The 26263-nt window shown below is 37.4% G+C and overlaps 1 protein-coding gene across 5 annotated transcripts in view; it reads left to right on the top strand.

The window, feature by feature from the left end:
- Positions 1-26263, top strand: part of KANK4 (KN motif and ankyrin repeat domains 4) — a 71672-nt gene that overhangs the window by 30563 nt on the left and 14846 nt on the right. For 2 of the 5 annotated variants that reach the window (XM_026665972.2, XM_087960376.1), the window contains exons 2-7: positions 4688-4773; positions 6867-8849; positions 14265-14376; positions 18994-19218; positions 21154-21241; positions 24017-24236. In XM_026665972.2, coding sequence (XP_026521757.2) covers positions 4758-4773; positions 6867-8849; positions 14265-14376; positions 18994-19218; positions 21154-21241; positions 24017-24236 — 2644 coding nt within the window. In that variant the 5' untranslated portion in view covers positions 4688-4757. Of the gene's footprint in view, positions 1-4014; positions 4125-4687; positions 4774-6866; positions 8850-14264; positions 14377-18993; positions 19219-21153; positions 21242-24016; positions 24237-26263 lie in introns of those variants that run through there. The other 3 variants (XM_087960380.1, XM_087960379.1, XM_087960377.1) reach the window with 2 other exon arrangements.

Here is a 26263-nt window from a genome sequence, read left to right as displayed (position 1 = left end):
ATGCTATCCAGCAAAAGATATCCCCACTGACCTGGATAATTGGTTACACCGTTGAACTGCACTGGGTTAGGGAAAATGGAACTTATGTTCAATTTGTCTGGAAATCATCACATTGGAAAAAGCTGTTGTAGATACATTAGGGCTCATGTATTTAAAGACCCTTCATATATTATATGAATGGACATTGACAGGATTTTGTTTTAAGTTAACATTGTTTTAAAATGGTTGGATGATCCTCACGACAGTATATTTATTACGAGATTCAAGTTTTTTGCACTTTGGAATCAGTACAAACATCAGGGCGGGCTTTTTTTTCTACAAAGATGAGAGTTTTTAAAGTTGTTGCATCACCTTTACAAGTAAAAAAAAAGCTAGAATATTTTTTTTAACGTGGCTTAAATTTTTCTTATTTAATAACATACTTAAGCAGGGTTATTGCTTTATTTTCTGTTATTTTCTCCCATTTATTGTAATTGCCCCTATTCATACAAATTCATCCATTCAGATAGGAAGTTGCTCATATTCAGGCAATTTGGCTTAAAGTTTAAATCAAATTTCTCAGTACTGTTCGTGGCACAAAAAATTCTTTTTAGTAATACACATTTCTGGATTCTAGTAGCATAGTCAAAAGGTTTTCTTAGCAAACAAAATATGAATGTTTAGCTATGTACACTTTTTTGCCTTCTGCACAGAGGTGGATTTGAAGCTGTACAGATGCAGATAGATAACTCAACAAGACGTCCATAACAAATTACATTTATTGGTTCATCAGGTATCCTCATAACTCACGTTCGTGACGAAGTTATTCTTTAATGACCAATCCCTTTGTATATCTGCCTTGTAGTAAAAGATGGTTATCGCCTAACCCATCTCGTAGCAATAGAAAGTAGCTCCCATGAGTTAGAGAGTTCAGGCAAAAGTGAGGGAAACTCCCCCAACCCATCGAGGGTCAAATTAGTGACCAATCGGGATTACAGATGTGGCCACGTGACATGGACTACATTTCCCAGGATACCTTTAACTACATTTACCATGATGCCTTCCTTAAGGGAACAGCTCATAATTCCTAAGTAACTATCCAATTCCCATAGATTGGCTGGGACAGCACATACACTGAATTCCTAGGGTAGCTATAATTTAATTTGGGAACAAGAAAAGATGAAGGATCTCGTATCAGAGATGGAATCTTAAAATTACCAGATTGTGAAAAAGAATCTGGAGAGAGAATGGCAATGAAGATGTACTGGTTGGTGGTTCTAGAAAAGTTCTGGTAATTATTGGCTTTACTAAATAACAATGATAACTGGTACCCTGAAATGGACTGGAGAGTATTACACCATTGAACCTTTTTTTGTTCTCGGGATTGTGAATTGGAGAAGAGCATGATCTGGAGAAGTATGTGAAAATGAACAGGTTTGTGAGAGACGCATTGTAAGAGAAAATCTACTCTTCACAGATGATCCTTCAGGAATTGAAGATTATGGAAAATCAAAGGTGTTATAAGCCAGAGAAAAGCCATGATCCAATTTGGCTGACAGAGGGAATTAAGCCTCTTCTTGATTCTAGACAGTAGTATTTAGAAGCACAGAGTACATATAGACTAAACCAGGGATCTCCAATCTTGGCAACTTTAAGACTTGTGGACTTGTGGCTGAGGAACTCTGGGAGTTGAAGTCCACAAGTCTTAAAGTTGCCAAAGTTGGAGATCCCTGGGCTAAACTACAACTATGCCTTGCCAGAAAATACATGGACTCTTTAGTAAAGGCAAGTCCATTCATTTACATGCATTTTCTCGATCTCAGGCAAAACTTCTCTGCTTCTTATGAGTAATTAATAGAAGGCAGGAGTGCCCCTGTATGGTTTGAACACCTGTAAATAACCCTGCTGTGAAAGGTGATTGAAAGTTATTTTAGAAGCTGTTTATTTAATAAAAGGGAGGAACAATCAGAAATGTTGTTTTGCATGGAATTTTCTATCAAATCCTGAGACCCTACAGGAAACCTCAGTCCCAATGCAGAAAAAAATTACATTATCCTGAGGTAGATTTCCTAGAACCCAGCACTTAATTGTGAGGGACATAATACACACAGTGAAAGGAATTCCTTCAAATTATCTCTATGTATTTCTAAACTGTGCAGTAATCTGTGATTACCTTTAACATTGGTAGTAAATTTAGCCTTTTCAAAAGCATTACAAGAAAAGAAAGTTCACATAAAGTCTAGATTCCTTTTTCTATGCTTCTTGGTATATTCAGCAATTAAAGCACTGATCAAGGTTACCAAGAAGAATTATCTCTATCCCTAAAGCAGGAAATTTATGATCTGGGTTGACAACAGAATTTTTCTATGCACAAATAGGCACATTAAATATTACATTCCTGACATTTTAAGTCTGTAATTGGGTTTTTGTACCATTAAAAGAAAAATTAAGGACCTATTATTTATTTCTACAACTGTATACTTTTCACCATTGACACCCTGAGCTTCTTAAGCATAAATAGGATTATCTCTAATTGAAATTTTTGAGTCTGCTACACACACGCACACAAACTTATGTCATATAGAAATGGAAGACTAGACAACTGTAACTGAGACAATGAAGTCAAGAAAACATTATACAAAGGTGACAAAGGCAATCACTTGTCTATTGTTGCCAAGAATATTACATGAATGTGTTCACAAAATCCACAGGATTCAAAGTTGAGTTGAAGATGAATTTATATATAACTATTTAAACTAGGAAAACAATATGCAAATTGCAAGCCATCCTACTATGATCAACATATCTCATATAATACAATGAGAAGTAGAATTAGATGGGGCCATTTAAGCTAAGTGCAAGGACCCAAATTCAAGCATCTCCAACAGGGAGTTATCTGGTTCTTTCTTCAACACAACCAAGAAAGGTATTCAACACCTTTTTTTCCCTTCTTTTTGATAATCTGCTCTTATTTTTGGAAGATGAGTCTGATTTCCTAGAATGTGAATCCATAATTCTACATTTTGCAATGTGAAATGATAGAAAACAGGTCTTGACCTTCTTCTGCATGACATCCTTTCAGGTATGGAAAATGCTTTTATATGCCCCTAAGTATTTACTTTTCAAGCTTACACAAGTCCATCTGCTTCACCCTTTATTCATGAGACTTAGCTTACAAACCCTTGCACTTCCTTGTTGCCATTTCTTAAACTTGTTCCTTGAATCCTTTCTGTGGTGGCCAGAATTGGACATGGCTTTTGTGCTATGATTTGACCAAAGCAGAATAAAATGGAGTTGTTACTTCTCATGATTTGAGCACAATATTTCTGTTGATGTAATATGAAATAACATTGTTCTTTTCTGCAATGGCATCAAACTGCTGAATCATATTCAGCATGCAATCAGCTATAAGAGCCGTAGTGGCGCAGTCATTAGAATGCAGTGTTACAGGCTGATTCTGCCTACTGCCAGGAGTTCAATCGTGATCGGCTCAAGGTAAACTCATCCTTCCGTCCTTCTGAGGTGGGTAAAATGAGGACCCAGATTGTTGGGGGGGTAATATGCTGACTCCGTAAACTGCTTAGAGAGGACTGTAAAGCACTGTGAAATGGTATATAAGTCTAAGTGCTATTGTTACTATTTTAAGATGTTTATTATCATATATCCAGTGATAATGTGCCTGCACATCATACACACAGGTAGTCCTCAACTTACAACAGTTCATTTAGTGACTGTTCAAAATTCCAACGGTACTGAAAAAGGTGACTTATGACCATTTTTCACACTTATGACTGTTGTAGCATCACCATTCAAATAAAAATTCAGATATTTGGCAACTGACTCACATTTATGACCGTTGCATTATCCTGGGATCATGTGATCACCTTTTGCAAATTTCTGACAGGCAAAGTCAATGTGGAAATCCCATTGTGTAACACAATTGTGTTAAAAAATAACAACTTCAGTGATTCACTTAACAACTTTGGCAAGAAAGGTTGTAAAATGGAGCAGAACTCACTTAAATATCTCACTTAGCATCGGAAATTTGGAGCTCAATTGTGGTCGTAAGTCAAGGACTATCTATAGCTGGTTTTCTTTATTATCTGTCAACATTTTGTCATCTTCATTGATTCTTTTACTTGAAGGTATGTAGAGAAGCCCTTTTTTGTTATTCTCAGCATCATTGTCAATTTCAATTCATTTTCAGCTTCAGCTTTCCTGACACCATATTGACACCAAGGGACCCTTTTCCTCTTTCTAACTCTGTTATAGGTTCTTTTTTTGTTTTCAAAACATTTGTACTTTCACATAGCTACTATATCATGTTAGTTTCTGCTCAGTATGCACCCCCTGGGCATTTCTCTATTCATAATGCTGAATTTCTGGAAGTACAGTGAATGGTTCCTCAGCGGTAAGAAATGATCACGCAGAGTTATGTATTCTCAAAGCAGAAACTGTCATGGTGAGGAGAGGAACACCAATTTTAAAAAATTCTTAAAATGTTTATCAGGTAAGGGCTAGTAGACAGAATTTCATTCCAGAGATTCCAGGAAGAGCAGAATGCGTTTTTAAAATACATTGGCGCGAAATGTATATCTTATATATAAAACTAAAATGTAAATAATTGTTATACTCAATTCTTGAAACAGCCGTGACTTACATTTTTTTAAAAAAACAAAGACACTCCCTTCTTCTTCTTTTTTTGTAGGTGGACTGCATTTCTTTTTATGAAGTATTACTAACGGCTTGACATCGACAAATTAGACAGAATTCTCATCATGGAGAATACAGATGGTATGGATACAAACTTCATCTTAATTGAAAGCCAAGCATTTTCTCTATGAAGTAAAATTATCTTTTACTAATAACAACATAAATGGACCACTTTGATTTTGAAATGTCATTTTGCACATTTTGTGTGGAAAAACCTATCCATACACTGGCAGAAAGTAGTATTTCAGAAAGCATGTATTTTTGAGTGGTGCCATTGATAATCGGTTCTGATAAATGATTGGAAATTAGGAAGGTGGGATGATTCAGATTTACAGATTTATCAAACAGCCTTTCCACTTGGTCTGTGGAAAGAGTCTCGAATGCATAAATTCTAACCAAAAAGAATGCAAATAGGAGATCTAGACAGCATTTTACATAAAAATGTTGGAGAAGATCTCACAGACATAGTTGGCAGAATTGTGTTTTATGAATGCATAGTCTTTAAACAAAAGTAAAAATTTAGCACCAATGCCAGCTTGGTTTTCATTGTGATGGGGTTGTTCTTACTGAGATTCAATCAGTATTGAGGTTAAAAGAATAGAACCTGTCATACTCACTATTTTTCTATAGTTACCCATATGCATGACTATATGGGTATTAAGTAACTCTATCCCCAAACAGCATCAAGGGTAGTTTGGCTTTGAATGAAATAATTCAATTTAATCAGATTAAGTAATCAAATAATTGATTTTAGCCCTCTTGTAGTATTTCTTTCATTCATCTATTTGGGGAGAAATTTAATTTTCTGAGCTCAGTATTCCAAAGAACATATCCAAGAGCCAAAAATAGATGATGCAGTGAAGTCTATTTAGCAAGAACTGCTCTTAGAAGACTATTAACAAATGCCTAAATAGTATTTATCTATTTAGCTTTATAGACAAAATAAATATCTGAGGCCATGCCATCTTGTGTGCCCACTGAAACATTCTTACATTTTTAAAAAAGCAAGGCTGACATAGCATTTCTTTTTCTTTTATGACTACTGTTCAATCCATGCCAGTAAGTACTTGTCATGGTTAGAAAACGTGTTGAACAATGCATTATCGGCACTGAATGTACAGTAATAGTAAAGATTTCATATATATTAGAATCATGTGGCTTTTAAAACAGGTCTGTAACACAGTCTGCAGAAGCTGTTGTTTACATAATTATCAACTGGAGTGATGATTTAGCAGATTGCTGAGGACTCATAGTGGAATAAATATCTGTGCAGTCACAGAAAATAAGTTTATATACTTCCACATCCCTCTTTAGGGCTGCATCTTCTAGCTGACTCTACAGACATGTCTTGGATGACAAATTGCCAGCTGTTCTCTGCCTCTTTGCCTTGTGGATGGAGACTAACTGCATGGTGATTTAATGAAGCTGCCTTGTAGTTATGCCTGGAGCTATAGCTAGCATTAGAATAAAAAGTTATGCATACTGATACTGGCTGATTTTCATCAGTGCTGGAATAAGTCTGTGTGGCTTCAACCTAGAGGAAGGCAGGTCTCGAGAAAGCCAATAGGAGGACTTAAACTTAGCGTATCTAACTCTCCTCGTCTGGTATTTAGTTTTCTTTCTTTTTTTAATATCCTGTCTTTCCTCCAAGGAATGAAGACCAACATTTTAAACTTCCTTGGGACGAAACTTGATAAGCTCAAAAAGATCAGGCTTAATCAGTCTGTTATTAATATTCTGCGTGCATAATGTTACTTAGTCAAAATACTTCGTTACTTCCTTCTGGCTTTTCCATAAAACTAGATCCTTGGGCTCATGTAATTTATGCAGTGAAATCCTTGGAATAAGAATGATGTATGATATGTATATGGGTTGTTTCAGTATAAAAGTTGTTTATATCCAGTCAGAAGTAGAAAAGATAGCTTTATGGGTTGTTCTACTTTCAAGCCAACAGCTCTGCAGTATTAGAACAGATGTGTAGAATTCCCTGAAGAATTAATCTAAAAAGAGAAGAATCTTTCCTAAATGTTTTCCCCAAATATCCAGGTTTGTCTTCAACTACTTGTATGTATCAGGAAGAATGAATATGGATAATAATGAGATTTCTAGATTTCAATATTATCTCTTCTAAATTAAAGCTTTTATTTTTTGTTTCTATTTGTTTTCCATGTTAGCAGAAAGCTGGGCATCAAAAGCAGAGGATAAAGATCCACCCCAAAGTCCTTATTCTGTTGAAACCCCCTATGGCTTCCATTTAGATCTTGACTTCCTAAAGTATGTTGATGACATCGAAAAGGGAAACACTATCAAGAGAATTCCAGTCCGGCGGAAAGCTAAGCACCCCAAATTTAGCACCCTGCCTCGGAACTTTAGCCTTCCAGAAAATGGATCCAATGTCTATTCGTCCTCCTTAAACAAGAATTTCCTTACACAGAGAAAGGCCTCTTTAGATGCAGACGAGAGCAGGTCCCTGGTCACATCCACTGATGTGTCTTCATGTTTACCTTTTCCCCAAGGACCAAGCTGCAGAAAGAAAGCCCTGCTAATAGAGACTGTCAAACAAGATCCTCTTCCCCTTGAAGGGGAGGCTGCTAATTGTAAAGGAAGGCCTCAGCTTCTAAGGACATCCAGCATGCCTGCCCAACTTCCACCAATTCGAAATTTAGAAGAAGAAACTCATCAGGCAGCTTTTCTGCCTTCAGGATTCCTTCAGTCTTCCAATGGAAATGGTTTAGAGCTTGATTTTATCCCCGCAAAAAAACCACCCGAGTTAATGAGTTCCAAAAGGCCTTCGTTACCCCCTCATGAAAATCTAACAGATATGAACGAACAAACCAATAAAGCCATCCAGGATTCTGAGAAAAGTCCAGGATTAAGGAGTGAAGCTCAGCTTCTGTTAGACCAGCAACAAACAGAGCTTCCTGAGGAAATAACACAACTCAGTGATCCACAGCAAAGCCAACCCCTAATTTCTCAGAAACTGCCTGAGGCGGTCGAGAGTGGAGAAGAATGTCATGAGACACAGGTGTATCCATCATCAGTTCAGAGTGGATTGGCCCCTACCGGTACCTCAGAAAACATGTCTATAAAGAAATCCCAGGAAGAAATAGAACTTAACATATGTGAGACTGTTACAGAAGAAGTAGAGGAAGAGGGTGAAGTGACAGGTCTTAGCGCTAGAGAAGTGGGGAAAAATATAGAACTCGAGCCCTTCCTTCTCCAAGGTCCCAGCAATATAAGAGCATTACAGCAGCATATTGCAATTCTGGAGAAGCAGCTGAATCACAAAACAGAAGAACTTGAACAGATCCGGATAGTTTTGAAGCAACAGGATCAAGAAATCAAAGCAAAAGAGAGAAGCATTGAATTGCTAGCAAGTTCTAAAGCCCAGCTGGAAGAAAAGCTCTGTGGGGAGAACATCAAAGAAATTAAGCCAGGCATGCAGGCCAGAAATGCCCCCCAATACTTTGATGTTGCTGTGAATACCGAACATGTACACGAAAAGGTGATGCATGAAAAAGAGATTTCTGTAAGCATTACGCAGCTTGTGGAACCTCTAGGAGGCGATACTTATGAGGCTGATGATAAAAATGTGGAAATATGTAAAGAGTTACTCTGTGCTGAGATATCAGTTGTTTCTGCTGATGATGGAGGAAGAGATAAGCCTACTTTGCAAAAAGAGAGAATTGCTCAGGAAAGTGATTGCCCCATTGTTGAACCAAGTTATAATGAGCTACATGTTGATAATGAAAACAACAAGACAGAAAGAAACCTTTTGACTGCTCAGCTCTTTGTTCCTGGTGGAGAAAATGGCTCTGCTCCCAAGCCCGCTGACATAAAATCCAAAGGAATGCAAATCATTTTTCAAGAAGATGCTCCACAAGATCAAGAGGAGCGGAATCATCAAGAAGCAAAGGAATCGCCTGCAGATCCCATTGTGGGCCAATACCTTAAAAAAATCCAGGATCTCTTACAAGAGCAGTGGCTGTGCCTAGAACATGGCTATCCCGAGCTAGCCAGTGCAATAAAGCAACCTGCCTCAAAGCTCAGTTCGATCCAGAATCAACTTGTTAATTCTCTGAATTTGCTGCTCTCTGCCTACTCAGCACCGACACCAGCAGACCAAGAGAATTCCAACACACAGTATCAACAGTTGGGTAAATAGTTTTGACAAAGCCAGTCTTTCACTATCTTACACCAGAGGTCTCCAAACTTGGCAACTTTAAGACTTATGGACTTCAACTCCCAGAATTCTCCAGGCAGCATAGCTGGCTGTAGAATTCTGGGAGTTGAAGTCCACAAGTCTTAAAGTTGCCAACTTTGGGGATCCCTGTCTTACACTGATGGTATTCAGGAGTAGCACCGCTTGAAAAACAAATAAAGTAGACATACTTGCTTTTTCAAAATAAAAAGGTAAAACTAAGATATTTACAGAATATTCCCTGATTTTTTTCTTTAAACAAAACATAGCTTAATGTACTGTCCATATCTTCTTTGCAGTTGTCTGGGAAAATCTCAAAGAAGTTATGTACAAAGAACCTGGGCTCCCATTATTCTAAGTTACTGGTAATACTTAAAATGCATTATGACTTATAAAGGAGAATTACCTGTACATATTTATATTTTTAAAAACCTAGTATGAGGCCAATGTTGGAAAAACAAGCAAAAGTTATGAAAGAAGCTTAGGTGTACAAACTCTGGAATATTCAAATAGAACAAGAAACTTATACTAATTGGAATGCAAAAGATGCTCTGTCTGTACATGTAGCGTTCAATAAGTCAATAACCCTTGAGTTGGCACCAGTCAGGGAAATCAACCCTTCCACTCACTTAGTCCAAGATTCCCAAATGAGGAAATGGTATTCCATTACATATAAATAAGCATACAGTCTTATACAATATGATAAAAGTAGGTCAATACAAATAGCCTTCAACTTACAACCACAATTGAACTTGAAATTTCCATGGCCAAGCAACATAGTTGTTGAGTTTTGCTCATTTCATGACCTTCCTTGCCACAACTGTTCAGTGAAACACTCCAGTTGTTAAATTACACTTAACACAGTTGTTAAGTGAATCTGGCTTCCCCATTCATGTCACTTGTCAAAAGGTCACAAAAGGTGGGACATGACTCTGGGACATTGCAACCATCATAAATCCATGCCAGTTACCAAGGGTCTGAATTTTGATCATGTGATTATGGGGATGCTGCAGTGGTAAAAATGGTTGCAAGTCCATTTTTAGTGCTGCCGTAACTTTGAGCAGTCACTAAACAAATGCATATGAATCAAGGACTACCTGAGGTACAAAACTGATTCTACCATAAGCATACTAGAATGGTATGTATGGGAACATTGGCCCTTGAGCTCCATGTGTCAGGATTCTGGCAGTTAAATTAAATCATGAGCCTCGAGCCAAGCTTCAAAGACTTCAAAGGATTTATTAGGAGTGAACATGTCGGCATGATCTGTATGAAGCCGATTCTGAGACATGTAATTCACTATCACCTATGACCCTGCTTTCCCCCCACTCCTCTGGGTGTATCATAATTCATATTCTCCAGTGAAACACGTTCATAGCTGAGAGTCATCAATCACATTCTCCAATTAGGGATTTTCGAGGCAGAAATTCCAGTAGCTTAGTTACAATCTTTGCAAGATAAGAATGGAATGTACTTTTGGTTTTAAACTGTCGGGCTGCTCCTTCAAATTTCTCCCCATCCCCCTGTTCATGGCAACTCTAAAACAAGCATAGAAATGTTTTATGAGTTGACACCCTGGCTACTTATCTCCGTCAAAACTTTGAATGTCACATAACTTGTCCTTGACTTCAGATTTTGGCTTTCTCAGTGTTGGTAGATGCTGCCATCAAAGAAGGTTTACTACATAGAATAGAAACTTACTATGCACTTTGCCTTAGATAACAAAATACTTTGGTTCAGTAGTAGTTTTGCCTACTAGTGTGCCAAAACAGGTAAGGTGTTCCTGATCATGGGCAAACTCAATTTCTTCTTTTCTATTTAAATTAAGGACAAAGTTGAAATGTAAGGTTTGTCACATGTAAAGCAGCAGCAGTAAATTCCAGTCACTCCTAAATTCTACTATTCAATCTCTTGTGATAATAGAAAATCAACCGATAGTCTTCCTTCTCTTTCATGCATTATCGACATTCTAATTTTTGCCATGGTAGCTTTGAATGATCTGGGCTTTCTAGTTTGCTGTCTCAGCATGTGACAATGAGTGATCTGAACATGGCTGACAAATAACAGACGTTGGCAGTTTCAGAAACCTTGTATAGATCTCTACCCTTACATTTTAATGAACAACAAGACAGAGAAAAGGCCTTATTCATGTTCACTTTCACACATTTTTGTTATCATAATTTACGCAGTGTAGGATGTCCTCTTCCCAAGGGTATTGAAAGTTGATTCTCCTTCAATTCCATTTTGTCTCTTAAAATTTCCAGTCAAATTTCAAAGTTCAGTCTGAAATTAAAAATGTGAATGTCTTTGCTCTTGTGCCTAAAATGCCTAAAAGGGAGATATTAAATAAACTTGGTATAGGTCCTGAGCATTGGTGGGATTCAATTTTTTTTTACTACCGGTTCTGTGGGCGTGGCTTGCTGGGCGTGGCAGGGGAAGGATACTGCAAAACCTCCAGTCAGAAGTGGTATTTGCTGGTTTTCTGAACTACTCAAAATTTCCGCTACTGCTGAATACCACATCTGGTCCTGAGGGTTTTCAAATCAGGAAAATAATGAAGGGGCAAAATCCTAAATGGAAAGCATAACTCCTTCAATTGTCCAGTAAGAACTGAATGAGCTCAGGGCATTGTGAAATTCAGACAAATCTCCCCTCCAAGAGTGAATGGATATCTGATAATATGGGGAGAAAAACTGTGGAAAATGGGATTTTTATTTTTTATCATCCCTATTCAATCAATTCTTTCATTAATGGTGCAGAATTAAGGAAGGATCACCTTTCTTCTTTCAGTCTCTTTTCTGCCATTGTACACATAAAAGGTTTAAACATGGGATAAAAGAAAGGCCACCACCCATACTAATTATTCACATTATAATTTCCAGTAGCTTTGGAAAATTTTGTGCCTTTTTACATATAGAGATATATAGGTAAATTCTTGCCTGTTGATCTGGTCTCCCTCCCTGCATTTTCCTGCTTTTGTCTTGCTTTTGCCAGTTAACTGTTATGGTGTTTGCTAATGTTTAATAAATAAAGATCAAGCCATTTATTATTATTATTTTCTAGCAGAACTGAGTGGTATGTGCTTGCTCTGATCTGGATTGAGCATACTAGGTGAAATTAGATTGAAACATTAAAATAAGTTTCCAACATTTTAGGCCATCTAACATGATTCTAGAACTCTGCCAAATGGTGGATATGTGGTGATGCTAACAAATATGTTGCCATCGCCATGTATAATCAGATCGTAGCACATGATGTAATATAAAACAAAACATTTTAGCAAATTCAAAAAATATCTTCTGGAATGTAGAGGCAAGCCTAAGGAATTCAGAAAGTGATCCGTCTGAAGACTCTCAGAGTAATGAAGAAGTCGGCAATTCGTTATCCTTTCAGAATCTTTTATACCAACTTTGCCTGATAAGAGTTTAAAACCCAAAATATCTGGGGGGCACTGGATTGCTTGCATTTGTCTGAAGATATTAAACCACCCAACTATCTATTCCTGTGTTTAAGAGAAAAATTCTAATACAATGCTGGAAGAAAATTATATAAAAAGTTTATAGTTTGAATAGAAAGTTTTAAATTTCAGAACTTAAAAGCATGTAGATACATTTGAAAAGAAACAGAGTCTTAATTTGTATTAATCATTTAATTTCACAATTAATTAGCCCAATTCAATAATCCTTTGCAAGCAGAACCAATAACCAATTTTTCATACTGAAATCTAGTGCTCCATTGTGGAGATAAGCAAATTAATTCCTTCCAGATGTTATGTATTGCCATAGTCACTAGTTTTATTTTCGCCCAGATTAGGGTAGCATAGGTAGTCCCATGTAGGCCTTACAGTTCTTTAGAGTAGAAATGTCCAGACAATCCAATTCAAATGGTTGTTACAAACAACTAAAGAGTGTCTTGTACTAAAACATATTATTATTATTAGCATTTCATACTAAATTTAAACTCTGATAGTCTTTTTCACTGTGGATGAGAGCCAATTTGATCTAGTGGTTAAGGCACCAGATTAGAAAGCAGGAGACCATGAGTTCGCATCCTGCCTTAGCCATGAAAGCTAGGTAGGTGACCTTGAGCTCACACTCTCTTGCAGCCTAACCTACCTCACATGGTTGTTGTTGTTTGTAGGAAACATAGGAGAAGGAAAATGTGTTGGATATGTTTGCCACTTTGGATTATTTGTAAAAATAATAAAGGTGGCATACAAATAAGTAAGTAAGTAAGTAAGTAAGTAAGTAAGTAAGTAAGTAAGTAAGTAAGTAATCTAGAATATCACAGATTAGTTGCCCTGGTTCTTCAGTTGACAATTTGTCATCTGGAGTAGGTCTAGCTCAAGATTTGTACTTGGCAATATTGATAGACAACATGATGCCTTTTTGAGGCATCTTAGATTGATCATGGGATAACACCCTTCACTGTGTTTGAAGGCAACAGACATGCATTGGAGTGTAGACTGGGCTATATTGTGTAGATAGCTTGGTGTCTAATATCTCATTGCTACTTAATACCACTCCCATATGCTTGCTTGTTGCCTTTCAGAGAAATGCTGTATGGTGAGAACTGGTGTTGTTAGATCCAATTCTTTTCCTATTCACTTGTACCTCGTTATCAGCCTAATTGTTAAGATGACTTAAAAGTTAGCCTGAGAAATGAGTTGAATCACCACTGCCCATTCAGGACAATGGGGGAAAAGGGGGAATAATGTTTGTTGTCACTCATACAGCATCTTCCATCTGAACATGATGCTTTAAGTTAGTGCTGACTCTTAACAACCACACAGGTAGACTTGCTCCATAGTAATCTGTCCCTAGTATGGTCTTTCAGGGATTCCAATTGTATACTCACCGGCACTGTAACTGAGCCACCACCTTGCTACTAGTTGTGCTCCTCTTCTCTTTCGTTCCACCTTGCCAGCATTAGAGCCTTCTCCAGAAAGCTAGGTCTTTGCATCATATGTCCAAAGTAGGACAATTTAAACCTGGTTGTTTGTACCTCGAAGGAAAACTCTTGAGTGTTTATTTCTTGGTTGCTCACAATAACCTCAGTTCTTGTTCTTATGTTGTCACAATTCTTTTTACGAATTTCAGCCGCCATAATGTGTTTGTATTACTCATAGTAGAGAAAAGCATGGAATATTTTTCTACCACATCTTCTATGTTGACCTGAAACTTCCTGTACATTGGGAAGAATGGATGGTGGATGCATGAAGCCCTGACTACCCAGGGATGCCCATCATGAACATATGTCCTGGGGAAAAAATGGCAGTAGAATTCAACACTTGCAACATATATGGTAATATTAAGAAAGAGCGGTGATGATAACATTTTTATATAATTGTTTTAAAACTTATTTCTATCAGAAATCTCTCCAAGTACCAGTCTGAAATCTATTATGAAAAAGAAAGAAGCTGGTTTCCATGAAGGAAGTAACGGCACCAAAAAGAACCTTCAGTTTGTTGGGGTAAATGGTGGGTAAGCATCAGTGGAAGGGTCAAGCTTGCCTTTTCATTTTATAATGCTTTGTTGCATGTGTACCCAAAATGATATGGACATGTCTGATTAAACGTAACTTTGTTTATTCCTCTTCCATTCTACTGTGGATTAGATCTCTGTTAAAAGTTGCCAAGAAGCAATAAAGAGGATGTAATTAATAGGACTCATATATTCCTGCTTCAATCATTATTGATTCCTTGCTTAGAGATTAGGGAGAAGCTCAACTCATGTTTCTGAAAAGACATGAAAAGAAGTGGATCCTGGGCACTGCACTACACTGCAATGGAGAAATGGGCAACAGAGCGGCCAGTGCGAGAGAAGGAGAAGGGTGCTTTTCCTCTTTCTTTTCCCTGCTCCTCCTCCTCCCTTTGTGCCAGTCGCTCCATTGCCCATTTCTCCATTGCAGACCAGTGTCCAGGATCCACTTTGATAGTGGGGTGTGAGTAATTTAACAACCAGTTCACCTGAATCAGTGAGAACCGGATGAATCCCACCACTGGCTATGCAGTAAGACAGGTAGTCTTCAGGTAATGATGGCAATTGGGACCAGAACTGGCATTGCTAAGTGATTGGGTTGTAAATGCACTATCACATGACCACACCACTAAGCAATGACAATTACAGCAATCCTGATTGCCATAATTAAGCAAGGGTTGCATGGGTTGTTAAGCGTGGACCTCACATGATTGTGACTTCTGTTGGCTTTCCCAATGACTTTGCTTGTGAGACGTTGGCAAGGAATGTCAGAAATTGTAATCACAGAAATTGTAATTGACTACAGGGACAACGTGACGCCAGAACTCTGAGGGCTGCTCATAAGTCTCTTTTGATCAGCGCCATTGCAAGTTTGAATAGTTGTCGAATGAGCAGACACAACATGCTATTGTTGCTACTTTATTGTATATCTTATACATTACTTACTTTATATTATCTTACATATCTTATTCCATACCGTTATTGTATTTAGTCCTCAGTTTAACCTTCTTCCTCTTTAGAAATCCAAAGAGGGGTCAAAATAATTTCATTATGATTGTTACCCCATTCTCTCTTATAAGCCATCTTTTTTTAAAAAAAATATGTGGAAGTACTTCAGTCTATTATTTAGAGGACTGAAACTGTTGTACAGTTCACAGTTTGGGACAATTACTATTATAGGTTGCTAACAGTGAGGTCCTGCCAGTTTCTGAGAGGCTTAATAGTTCTTGGTTTCCAGGGCATCAGGACCAGTCAACTGCACCTTTCCCCCATGTCAATCAAATCCTTTCTAAGTCATCCCTATCCCTTGGTTCCAAAACTAAACGTACAATTTATTCCACAGCAATATTTTCCCCTGGATTTTTTTTAAAAAAGGGTAAAGCAAGCATGATTGGAGCCAGTTATCTATAAGAATGACCACATGGAAAATGGAAGTTTACTGCAGTTGGCAATTGACTCAGTCAGTAAATGAACAGAGTCAGCAGCTACTGATGGTTGAAGGAGTTTATATGTGGCAACCTAGTGGCAAATGGCCATTTATTTCTGCATCAATATACTCAGGATTATAGTAATGCTTTCCTTTTCCTTCCTAAGAAGCAAAACAATCACTGCTGGAGATAAGAAAGTTGGGCAAAGACAAACATAAAGAGGAAGAAAAAGTATCTGGGGGTGGTTAGATCTAATTTCCTAAGTCAACAACTAATGTAGGTACATGCAACACTAATGGACACCTGGAGATCCTTGGCTCAATGTAGCACTCCAAACTCCTTTTTAAAACCTTTTAGGTCCCTCTTTATCTGCCTTACCAAAATTTCAGTTTCTAGTCATTGAAGTCTTGTTTTCCCAAATATTAATGCAGTCTTGTCCCCACCCCAAAGATTGCTCACTCCTGTTTGTGCCCCTCTTCTTTTGCCATGAGTTCCTGCCTCTAGCAGATTATTTCAAGACTTCATTTGAGCAGAGGAAACAGACTCATTTCTGCATTATATAATAGCCTGTTTTTTTTTTAATTGGGTCTTGTTCCTCCTCCATGTCTAGAACAATTTGCTGTGGCCAACTCACCATGGCCATCTTGCCATGACCAACTTGCCAAGGGACAACTCGCTGTGGGACAGTTCCACGCAAGATAACCCAATGCAATAAATGTTATCTGCCACTGTTTCTTTGACCCTGTTTCAATTTTTGTCAATGGAAATAATGTCAAAGAAACAATGGCAGATAACATTTATTGCATTGAGTTATCCTGTGTGGAATTGTCTTGGCAAGTTATCCCACGGCCAATTGCCTGTGGTGACTTGGCTGTGGCGACTCATCCTATTCCCCACAGATCCTCCTCCTATTCCCCACAGCTGCTGCTCCTCCTTCTCCTCCATCATAATGACTAAGCAGAAATGACAAATGGTTATTGTGCCTACTGAAAAAGCAACCTTTAAATGGATGTCTTGGGCTACTTACTAAATATTAATCAAATTCTTCCTGAATCTGGATATAATTGTTGATACAAATCTCCTCCTTGTGATTTGACTAAAATAGGGATTTGAGCAATCCAGGAAAGTGTGCCAAGACCTTAAATACTAAGGTATGGTTTATTGTGAACCACAATACCATTTCTTTAGATTTGGGGGGAAAGTCTTTGCAGAATAATCTCAATCTGGTTCCATTTAATATCACTCATTAAATAATTAAAACTAGTTCTTCATTAATAAGTAGGCTCATATATGGAAATCACAAATGTCATTTTTGTCATATGTGTGGAAAGGGTTCAAACTATTTTAGTAGAATTAGGTATCTACAAACATAGGGATGACTCAGTTACCTACGGAATTATTGCTTAAATTCACACTAAGGTAAGTCAGTTACCTAAATCAGGTGAACCTACTCATCAGATCTGGATTGATGAGAATGAATTTTTTTCTTCAAAAATTTGAACATGCACAGTATTCTTAATCATTGCTCATAACATTTGATTACTTCTGTTTCTAAATTGATGTTTTAGGTGCCATATAGCAATAAATCAGGGGAAAAATTTAATTTTTCTCTCATTACCCTCATTTTTAAATGTACCTCCATATCTAGCTTCAGCCATATGGACCTTTCTAATTACAACATCATCAAACATGTGAAAAAGATCAAGCAAACATTGATTTCTTCATGAAGCAGTAAATACAAGCTAATTCCACGATTTACCTTAAAGTTCTCCTCACACTAAAACCCTTTAATGCAACTTCTTACAATTTATAACAAGTTTTGTCAAGACAATTCTGCTAATAACAATTAATTTGCAAATTCAGAACCTTTTCCCTTACGCTTACTTTGACCGCATTTTGCAAACTTTCAGGAACAGCCTATTGTAGCAAAACCACTTTTTAAAAAAGTAACTTACTGGTGTAAGAACTGAAGAACATAATCAATAAAAAGAGCATAGTCATGCAGGAGCTAATGGCTTTAAAGTGCTCTGACACAGAGACGGTTTTGCTTTAAAAAATGCACAAATGGCTACCAGTGGCTACTTGTCTAGATCTCTATCTGCTAGATGCAACATGCCTTGAATACCAGTTGTTACAAAGCAACTGGGAAACCTTCCCCCTTTCCCTGTTTGGAGTTATCTGAATGTATCTGGTTGACCTTTGTCTGGCCTAGAATACTCATCCCCCCCCCCCAAAGCAAAATTACGTGTTATTCAAATATATGCACCAAATGCCTCTTCTATTTACTGTTCCATGAAAAGCAGTAAAAGTGAATGCCAGGAATGCATAGATTAACAGGATAAATTTTTATTCAATGTAAAATAGCAGCATTGCTTTGGTATCAGTAATAAATAACAATGAGACCAATGTCTGTCATGTGTATTTCCAGGTAAAACAGCTGGTTTGGCATTAGCAGTCGACTGTGTTTCTGGGAATTAATTTATTCTGTCAATAACCAGGGTAGCTTTTATGCTCATTTCCTTGGAATTAACTGCCATTCAATTTAGGCTAAATAAACACTTGATTGTACATGCTACTCTTAAGTCATAACATGATTTTTTGTTTTGTTTTATTTAGTATGTTGCATGAACTTTTAAAAACTTATTGGCTTAGTGCTTTGTGTGAATCCTGGCAATTGTGACTTATTCAACAACTGTGATTAAATAAACCATGCAATGTACAAACTCAGCCACCTAATATTTTTGCATGAGTAGTAGTGCAAACTATTCAAAAAAAGCTCTAGCTGAAATATTACTATAATTCTTCCAAGAGGATTATTTATATCATCTATCTATATAATCTATCATCCCTCTCTCTCTCTCTCTCTCTTCTCTCTCTCTCTCTCTCTCTCCTCTCTCTCTCCCTCACCCATTGCCCATTTCACCTTAAATGACTCTGGGTGGTTTGCAATAAAAACATATTTTCCAAGTCAGCTCTGAGTTCCAAGTTATCGTAATTTCAAATATATATTTTATTCCTATAAGCAATTTAAAATTTGAACAAGAATAAGTCAAAGAACACGCATATCAACTTCTTTGCATCTAAAATCCATATGTCTTGCATAGGATGAATTTTAGAGTTAGACATTTGGGGCTGACTACTTGTTTTGCTTGTCAAAAGAGAAAACTAAGTAATGCCTGGTGTCCATATTCAGTTATGAAACCACCTCCAGTGAAGATTCTAGCTGTGAAGAAAACTCTGAAGGTGACTCAGATCATGAGATGGGCAGAAAACATGGGAGCGAAGAGCAAAGTTGGGGGCAAGATGTCAAAGAAGATGAACAATCAACATCTGCAACTCCTCAAAGTGCGAAGAAGGACCGTGATCCAGGAAAACTAGAGGAAACCACACAATCAACAATGCAAGATAAAGTTGAGCGGTAATTACAGCTTTGACTATAACAACAAGTAACCAATCCATAACAATGTGTGTTTCGTAACATGATCTACAGGTGAAATATGTAGTGAGAAAAATAATATGTGTGTTTATATAAAGAAAAGTTATAACACTGATGATACTTATTGATACAGGTAGTCCTCGACTTATCAACATTCATTTAGCGACTGTTCAAAGTTGAAACCGCACTGAAAAAAGTGACATGACTGTTTTTCACACTTACAACTATTGCAGCATCCCTATGACCACGTGATCAAAATTTGGACACTTTTGGCAACCGGTCCATATTTATGATGGTTGCAGTTTTCCTGGGTCATGTGGGATCCTTTTGCAACCTCTGACAAGCAAAATCTAATGGATGGGGCAAGACAGGCTCACTTAACAATTGTGTGGCTAATTTAATAACTGCAGTGATTCACTTAACAACATAGGCAAGAAAGATCGTACAATCGGCAAAACTCACTTAACAACTGTTTCACTTAGCAACAGAAAGTTAGGGCTCAGTTGTGGTTGTAAGTGGAGGACTACCTCTATTCTTTGAACAAATCTTGGGTTTCATATAGAATGTATATTTAAATATATTTAATTACAAAGCCAGCAATAGATTTATAAGCATCTGTTTAAATTAGCGGAGTTAACTTTGGAACAGTGATGCTGGAGGAAAAAAAAGCCAGATGAGAGAATTTAATTTTTAGCCCGTGGGCCACCTCTCCTCCATCAAAGCCTTGAGCCATTCTGTAGACAATGCCATCATCATATATACAGTAACTTATCAGCAGTTCTATAATTCTTGGGAAGGAACTTTCCTTCAAGGAAACCCCTGATAAACTAGAGCTCTTCTCCTAACTAAGCAGAGTATTGTGTATATTAGAACAGGGGTCAAAGTCCCGGTCCATGGACCAGATGTGTCATGCGCTGGCCATGCCCACACCCAGTTTAGCGAAGGGGAGGGAAAAACTCATGACACATCACGTGACACTGCCATGATGATGCAAGTTGGATACTCCTGTATTAGAATAATGAATATAATTTAAGAAAAATCATGCAATCAAATCTAGCATGCCTCACTCCATTGGATTGTGGCTAGTGTTGTTTTGTTAATATACTTATTATCATATATAATTAAGAGCCGTGATGGCACAGTGGTTAGAATGCAGTACTGCAGGCTACTTCTGTTGACTGCCAGCTGCCTGCAATTTGGCAGTTCAAATCTCACCAGGCTCAAAGTTGACTCAGCCTTCAATCCTTACAAGGTTGGTAAAATGAGGATTCAGATTATTGGGGGCAATATGCTGACTCTGTAAGCCAGGGGTCCCCAACCACCGATCGGTACTGGTCCGTGGATCATTTTTTACCGGGCCGCAAAGCTTGGGCGCCGCCATCTTGTTTCGATGGCGCTTCCGGGTTTTCAGTTGGAAAGCAGCGTTTGGGTGCTCGCGCCTTAGTTTCGTCGGGGAGGTGGTGGCTTCGAACGAAGAGCTGTCCCGATGGCGGTGGAGTCTCACGTTACTCAGGTACCGATCCATGGAAGAATAAATAATCGTGAAACCGGTCCCTGGTTCAAAAAAGGTTGGGGGCCACTGCTGTAAGCCACTTAGAGAGGGCACTGTGAAGCGGTATATAAGTCTAAATGCTATTGCTGTTGCTATTGTAGGGATGCGTTTAAATTCTTGCTGTAGGCCTATTTGCTATTTTGACTTTCTGCTTTGAACCTTTCCAATAAGTTCGTACAAAGAAGGGCCTTAATAGTCAAAGTAACATAGGTAGTAAAGGAATAAAAAGGAAAGTCATTAGGGCTTGAAAGATTCATAATAAGGTCCCTTGTCCATTACCATATCTATATTTTTTTCTAATTCCCAATCACTATTCCTTATGTATTTCTTAGGTAAACACATACAATTATGTTTTTCATTTTCAGATTTAGACCTTCGGGAGATTTTCTCAAAGGGTGCCAGATCTTAAGCAAAAACTTGTCAGAAATAAGGACCACAAAGGACAAATTCCTGGTACTCCAGTTTTTTTTTAATTTGCATTTTAATCATGTGTTTCTTTTTCTTTAAAACCTTATAATTTACATTTTATTTCATATATGAGTACAAATTTTGAAATTCCTCTTCTCAAAAACCAAATGGAATTTTGGGGTGGAATTTAATGACTAGGTTAAGTTTAAGTGCAAATAACACATTCATAAATATATGTCATCCTTGTGACAGAGAGAATAAAATAATGTCCTTAGTTCTTTTGTAAAAAAAAAAAAAAAGACAGTGCATTGCAGATCTCACATTAGAACATGTTGGTCCCCCACCCAAAAGAAAATTAATACAAAATAGCTTTAACCTTTTTTAGCTACAAAGGAAAGGTGAAGCTGCTGGAGATAGCAACATGAGAAATGGATTCAAAAAATGAGTTCAGTGTCTTTTGTTTTTGTTTATTGGACAATGTGTTGCTGAGATCCACATTTGGAGGACAATTTCTTATGTGTACAGTGTGTGCTTGGTATCTTTCAGATAAAGTTAAGCTGCATGCCACAGAACTCTTAGCTAGCACAAGTCCTGGCTAAGCCAACTGATACATATTGTTCAAGACAAGGTTAAAATACAAAATACAAAAGTAAAAAAAAATTCCAAAGAACAAATAAGAAAAAAACACACACACATAAAACAATCAAAACATTTAAAAAGTGCATCAAAGGAAAAAAAAAAGACATATACGCATATTATCCCCTCTAGTTGATTAATATTATTACTTTAGTTCCCACCCATTGCAGAAAGCCCCCCCCCAAATTTTTATACTATTATATCTGCAAATTGTTGATCTGTCTTCTATATGTTATGTTAGTGACAAAGTAGTTAACAAGGAAGAACAATAATAGTAAGACAAAACAAAATTAAAGTTGAAAAACTCTGTTGAAATTAACAGAATTACAGAGTTGGAAGGGATCTCTGTAGCTCAGGAAACCCTATACCAATACCATTTTAGACAAATGGTTGTCCAATCTCTTCTTTAAAACTTCCAGCGTTGGAGCATTTACAACTTCTGGAGGCAATTTCTGGGGGTTTCACTGATTAATTGTTCTAACTGTCAGGAAATTTCTCCTTAATTCTAGGTTGCTTCTCTCCTTGATTAGTTTCCATCCATTGTTTCTTGTCCTGCCTTCTGGTGCTTTGGAGAATAGCTTGACTCCCTCTACTTTGTGGCAATCCCTAAAATATTGAAAGACTGCTATCATGTCACCCCTAGTCCTTCTTTTCATTAACCTAGACATACACAATTCCAGCAACTTTTCTTTATGTTTTAGTCTCCAGCCCCCTAATTGTCTTTGTTGTTCTTCTTTCACTCTTTCTAAAGTCTCAACATCTTTTTTACATAGTGGCGACCAAAACTGGATGCAGTATTCCAAGTGTGGTCTTACTAAGACATTCTATATTCCTGTTAACAAACTGTGATTGTAATCCATTTGTAGAAAGTTTACCATGATATTGTGTCTATTGCAAATCATCCCAAAAGTTATAAATAATTCATCCTAGGTCAAATATCCATCTTTGTTTTTTAATAGCATCGCTTGTCAATTGCTGTTTAGTTAAATATGATAAATTCCACCTGCAGAATAAATTTCTCTTCTGATCAAGGTGCCAACAGAAGTAATTGGCAATTAACTGTAATAACTGTAATGTTTAATCTATACGCATAAAAACTGCCTAGAATCTGAATGGATTGAGCCAAAGTATGCATGTCAGAAATAAATAGCATTTTCTGTAACAAGAAATCTGTGTCCTAGGAAGTAGTGAAAACATGTTCTGGTTATCGGCCACATTAGGAAGGAAATGTAGTGAGGCCAATAAGTTTCAGGATAACTGGTTTTTAAATTATAAGTAAATTATTTATCCATCAGCTTTATATCCCACCCTTATTTAGTACAATTCAAAGTCATCTAAATAATCCTCCTATTTTCCTCATAATTACAGCCCTGAGGAGATGGGTGAGCTGAGATAGAGATAGAGAGATTGGCCTAAAGTCATCCAACTCACTTTCATGTCTAAGGGATAACTAGAAGTCCTGGTCTCCTCATGTCGGTTCCAGCATCTAAATCACAGTATCACTCACTGACTTTTAAATATTATGATTTACTTATCTGGTAGCAATTAGTTAAAAAAAAAATCCAGGGTTCTTAATCTTAGGGGCTACATCAGGGAACAAAATAACTGAAAGAATGTAAAGCTATCAATTTAGAAGAATTAGGTGTGGGTGTCAAATGAACAGCGAGTGTAAAGAACTTCCAGAAAAAAAATGATAAAAGAGAGAGAAATATTTCTAATAATTTAATTGCCACAATAGAGCATGAACCCACTTCCATAATTAGCTAGATATGCATGGTTTATTTATTAATTAATTAAATTTATATGCTTCCCATCACACTGTTGGAGAGACCCTGGGTGTCATATTAAAATCCATGAATCTGAAATAGAGAAATACAGTAGTTGCTTAAATATGTATTCTGATATATGATACAGCTGAAGAGACAACTCTTGGATGTATTCCCCTCAGAATTTAATGAAAGGAACATTCTAGTAACAAGTAGCAAGTAACCCAGTTATTTCAGATACAATATTATTCATAGCTTTTAAATAAAGCAATAGATTTTCCCTAATAAATGAAAATCTATTTATTTCCAAGAGGCCAAAGGGAAATTCTTGTGGTTTGGGTTGGGAGCCAAAAAAATACAAACATGGTTGGATAGTTTACCTACACCGTTAACCTAACTCAGATCCTGATCTTTTTAGAGGCATGTGTTGAGCACTGTCTGTCAGGAGTGGTTCCGGATCTCGAGCAGGAAATCATCCTCCCCTGGAATTGTTGCAGCTTACCTCCAGGAGATTGAGGCGGTTCATCCCCATCTTCAGAGTGTCATTGTCAATTTAGCCGACGGAAATGGCAACACAGCCCTTCATTACAGTGTTTCACATTCTAACTTTTGGATTGTGAAGCTTCTTTTAGAGACAGGTAAGAATCCTTAATTTAAGCTTTGTTTCCACTGGCTGGGCTTTGAAAAATCCCACTGAATTGTCTATGGAGATTCTCAGTCATCCAGGTCATGGCTGCCCCAAAAATGTTTTTTTTTTCCCAAGAGGCAACTGGACTTTTTGTTTTTTCTTTGAAGACATTTCGCTTCTCATCAAAGAAGCTTCTTCAGCTCTGACTGATCTTTCCATTCCATACCATGCAGTCAGAGCTGAAGAAGCTTCTTGAATGAGAAGCGAAACATCTTCAAAGAAAAAACAGAAAGTCCAGGTGCCTCTTGAAAAAGCATCTTTAAGTCCCACCGAATTGGCCTTTTTCATTCCATTTTATGCCTGGTACAAACTGCAAAGATGAAAAATGACCAATTGTGAAAAATAGCAAAATGTGAGTTGTCTCAATCCCTCCCCTACCTTTCATACTCATTTCCCAAATGTTAGACCTGTGTATTTTGCCTCATGATTTTGTGACACATATTTTGGTTGTCATTTTGGTGGATGTTTTACTAAGTTTCTTTTCCTACCTGGTATATTGTACATGGAAGAAATCAAAGGCTATTTATCTTTTTGTTGTCTCTCATTCCCGTCTCATTTATTATCACATTCTGTCCTTAGCCTTTAGGTGTTAAGTCTTTAAAATTAGGGTTTTTTAAAAAAAAAATATTTAGCAGTAGTAGAGAACAAAAAGGAAAAAGAATAAAATCCAAAGAAAGTTATAATGCAAATATAAACATTCATCAAAAATGCAAAAAAAGTGCTTTAAGAAGTATAAAAATCAAGAGAAAAAACAAACTATACTCAATATATTGTTATAACACTTAAGATTCTATATATATATGTTTATGTTAATGTAAATATTGTTCAAGTGTGTACCTTTCTCATATATATATAACTATCATTATTTTTAGGTTTTAGCTTTAGGTTTTAACTTCAGGTTTTTCGACTTATGTTATACCTAGAATTTTTTTGCGAGTCGAGCAGCCTAACCAAACAAATAAATAATCATGAGGGGCTTCCCTTGTTATATAATATAATCCTAAGATTCAGTAGACTTGACAATGTGGACATATAATGGAACTTTTATAATCTAATTTGGTTGAAAGTTGTTTCATACTTTAGGCATCAAACCTCATTCCCTGTTTATCTGTCAGCAGCTAAAGGTGAATGAAAGTTTTTAACTATTTTATGGCATTCAGTACATTGACTATAGGAATGTGTTATGAATCAATAAAGTATCTAATATAAAATGAAAAGTAGGGTTTGAAGGCCTGCACACCTAATTGGTCCTCAAACAACGAACGAGGATTGGTCAGGATAAGGCCTCATCTTATTGGTCATTATTTGAATTTATCACAAGTCTATTGGTTAATAAGGCAGCGGCCAACCCTATAAAAGGGTTACTGCTGCCCATAGAGTTGCTCTGTTCTATTCTTATTCCGGTTATTATTAAAGAGTTGAAGTCACTGGTCAGATGTCTGGTCTCCTTATTCTCCAAACTTAACACTGGCGACGAGGGTGGGATGCGGAGACCGAAGAGCTGACTGATCTACAGAGCAACCAACAGAGTACGTGGTCGAACACGCACTATCAACGGCAATCATGGCCAGCGGTGCCGTACCACCCGCTCCATTCAACCCCGAAACCGAAGACTGGGAGTCATACATGGATAGGTTCCAAATGTTTTTGGAGACCAACAACTTGAAAGATGCAACGGCCAGCAAAAAAAGAGCTGTTTTTCTAACCCACTGCGGGCCTACTGTGTTTAAAATGGCGAAGTCACTTGCCAAGCCAGCCGAAGTAAAAGCAATGGACTGGGATGTCCTCGAACCTTTACTACGGGCCCACTACGGGCCCACTGTGCCAACATTAGTCAGAAGGCACGAATTTTACCAGAGGGGCCAGCGGAAGGGTGAAAGCCTTGCCAACTACGTCGCAGACCTCCAAAACCTTGGAGGCCTCTGTGAATTCTCCAATTTAGAAGAAGCCCTCCGGGACCGCCTAGTTCTGGGTTTA

Source organism: Notechis scutatus, chromosome 3 (genome assembly GCF_049901735.1).
Source record: "Notechis scutatus isolate UNSWTSFEM ecotype Mainland chromosome 3, rNotScu1.2, whole genome shotgun sequence".
Classification (NCBI taxonomy): Eukaryota; Metazoa; Chordata; class Lepidosauria; order Squamata; family Elapidae; genus Notechis; species Notechis scutatus.
This window is presented reverse-complemented; position numbering and strand designations above follow the sequence as displayed.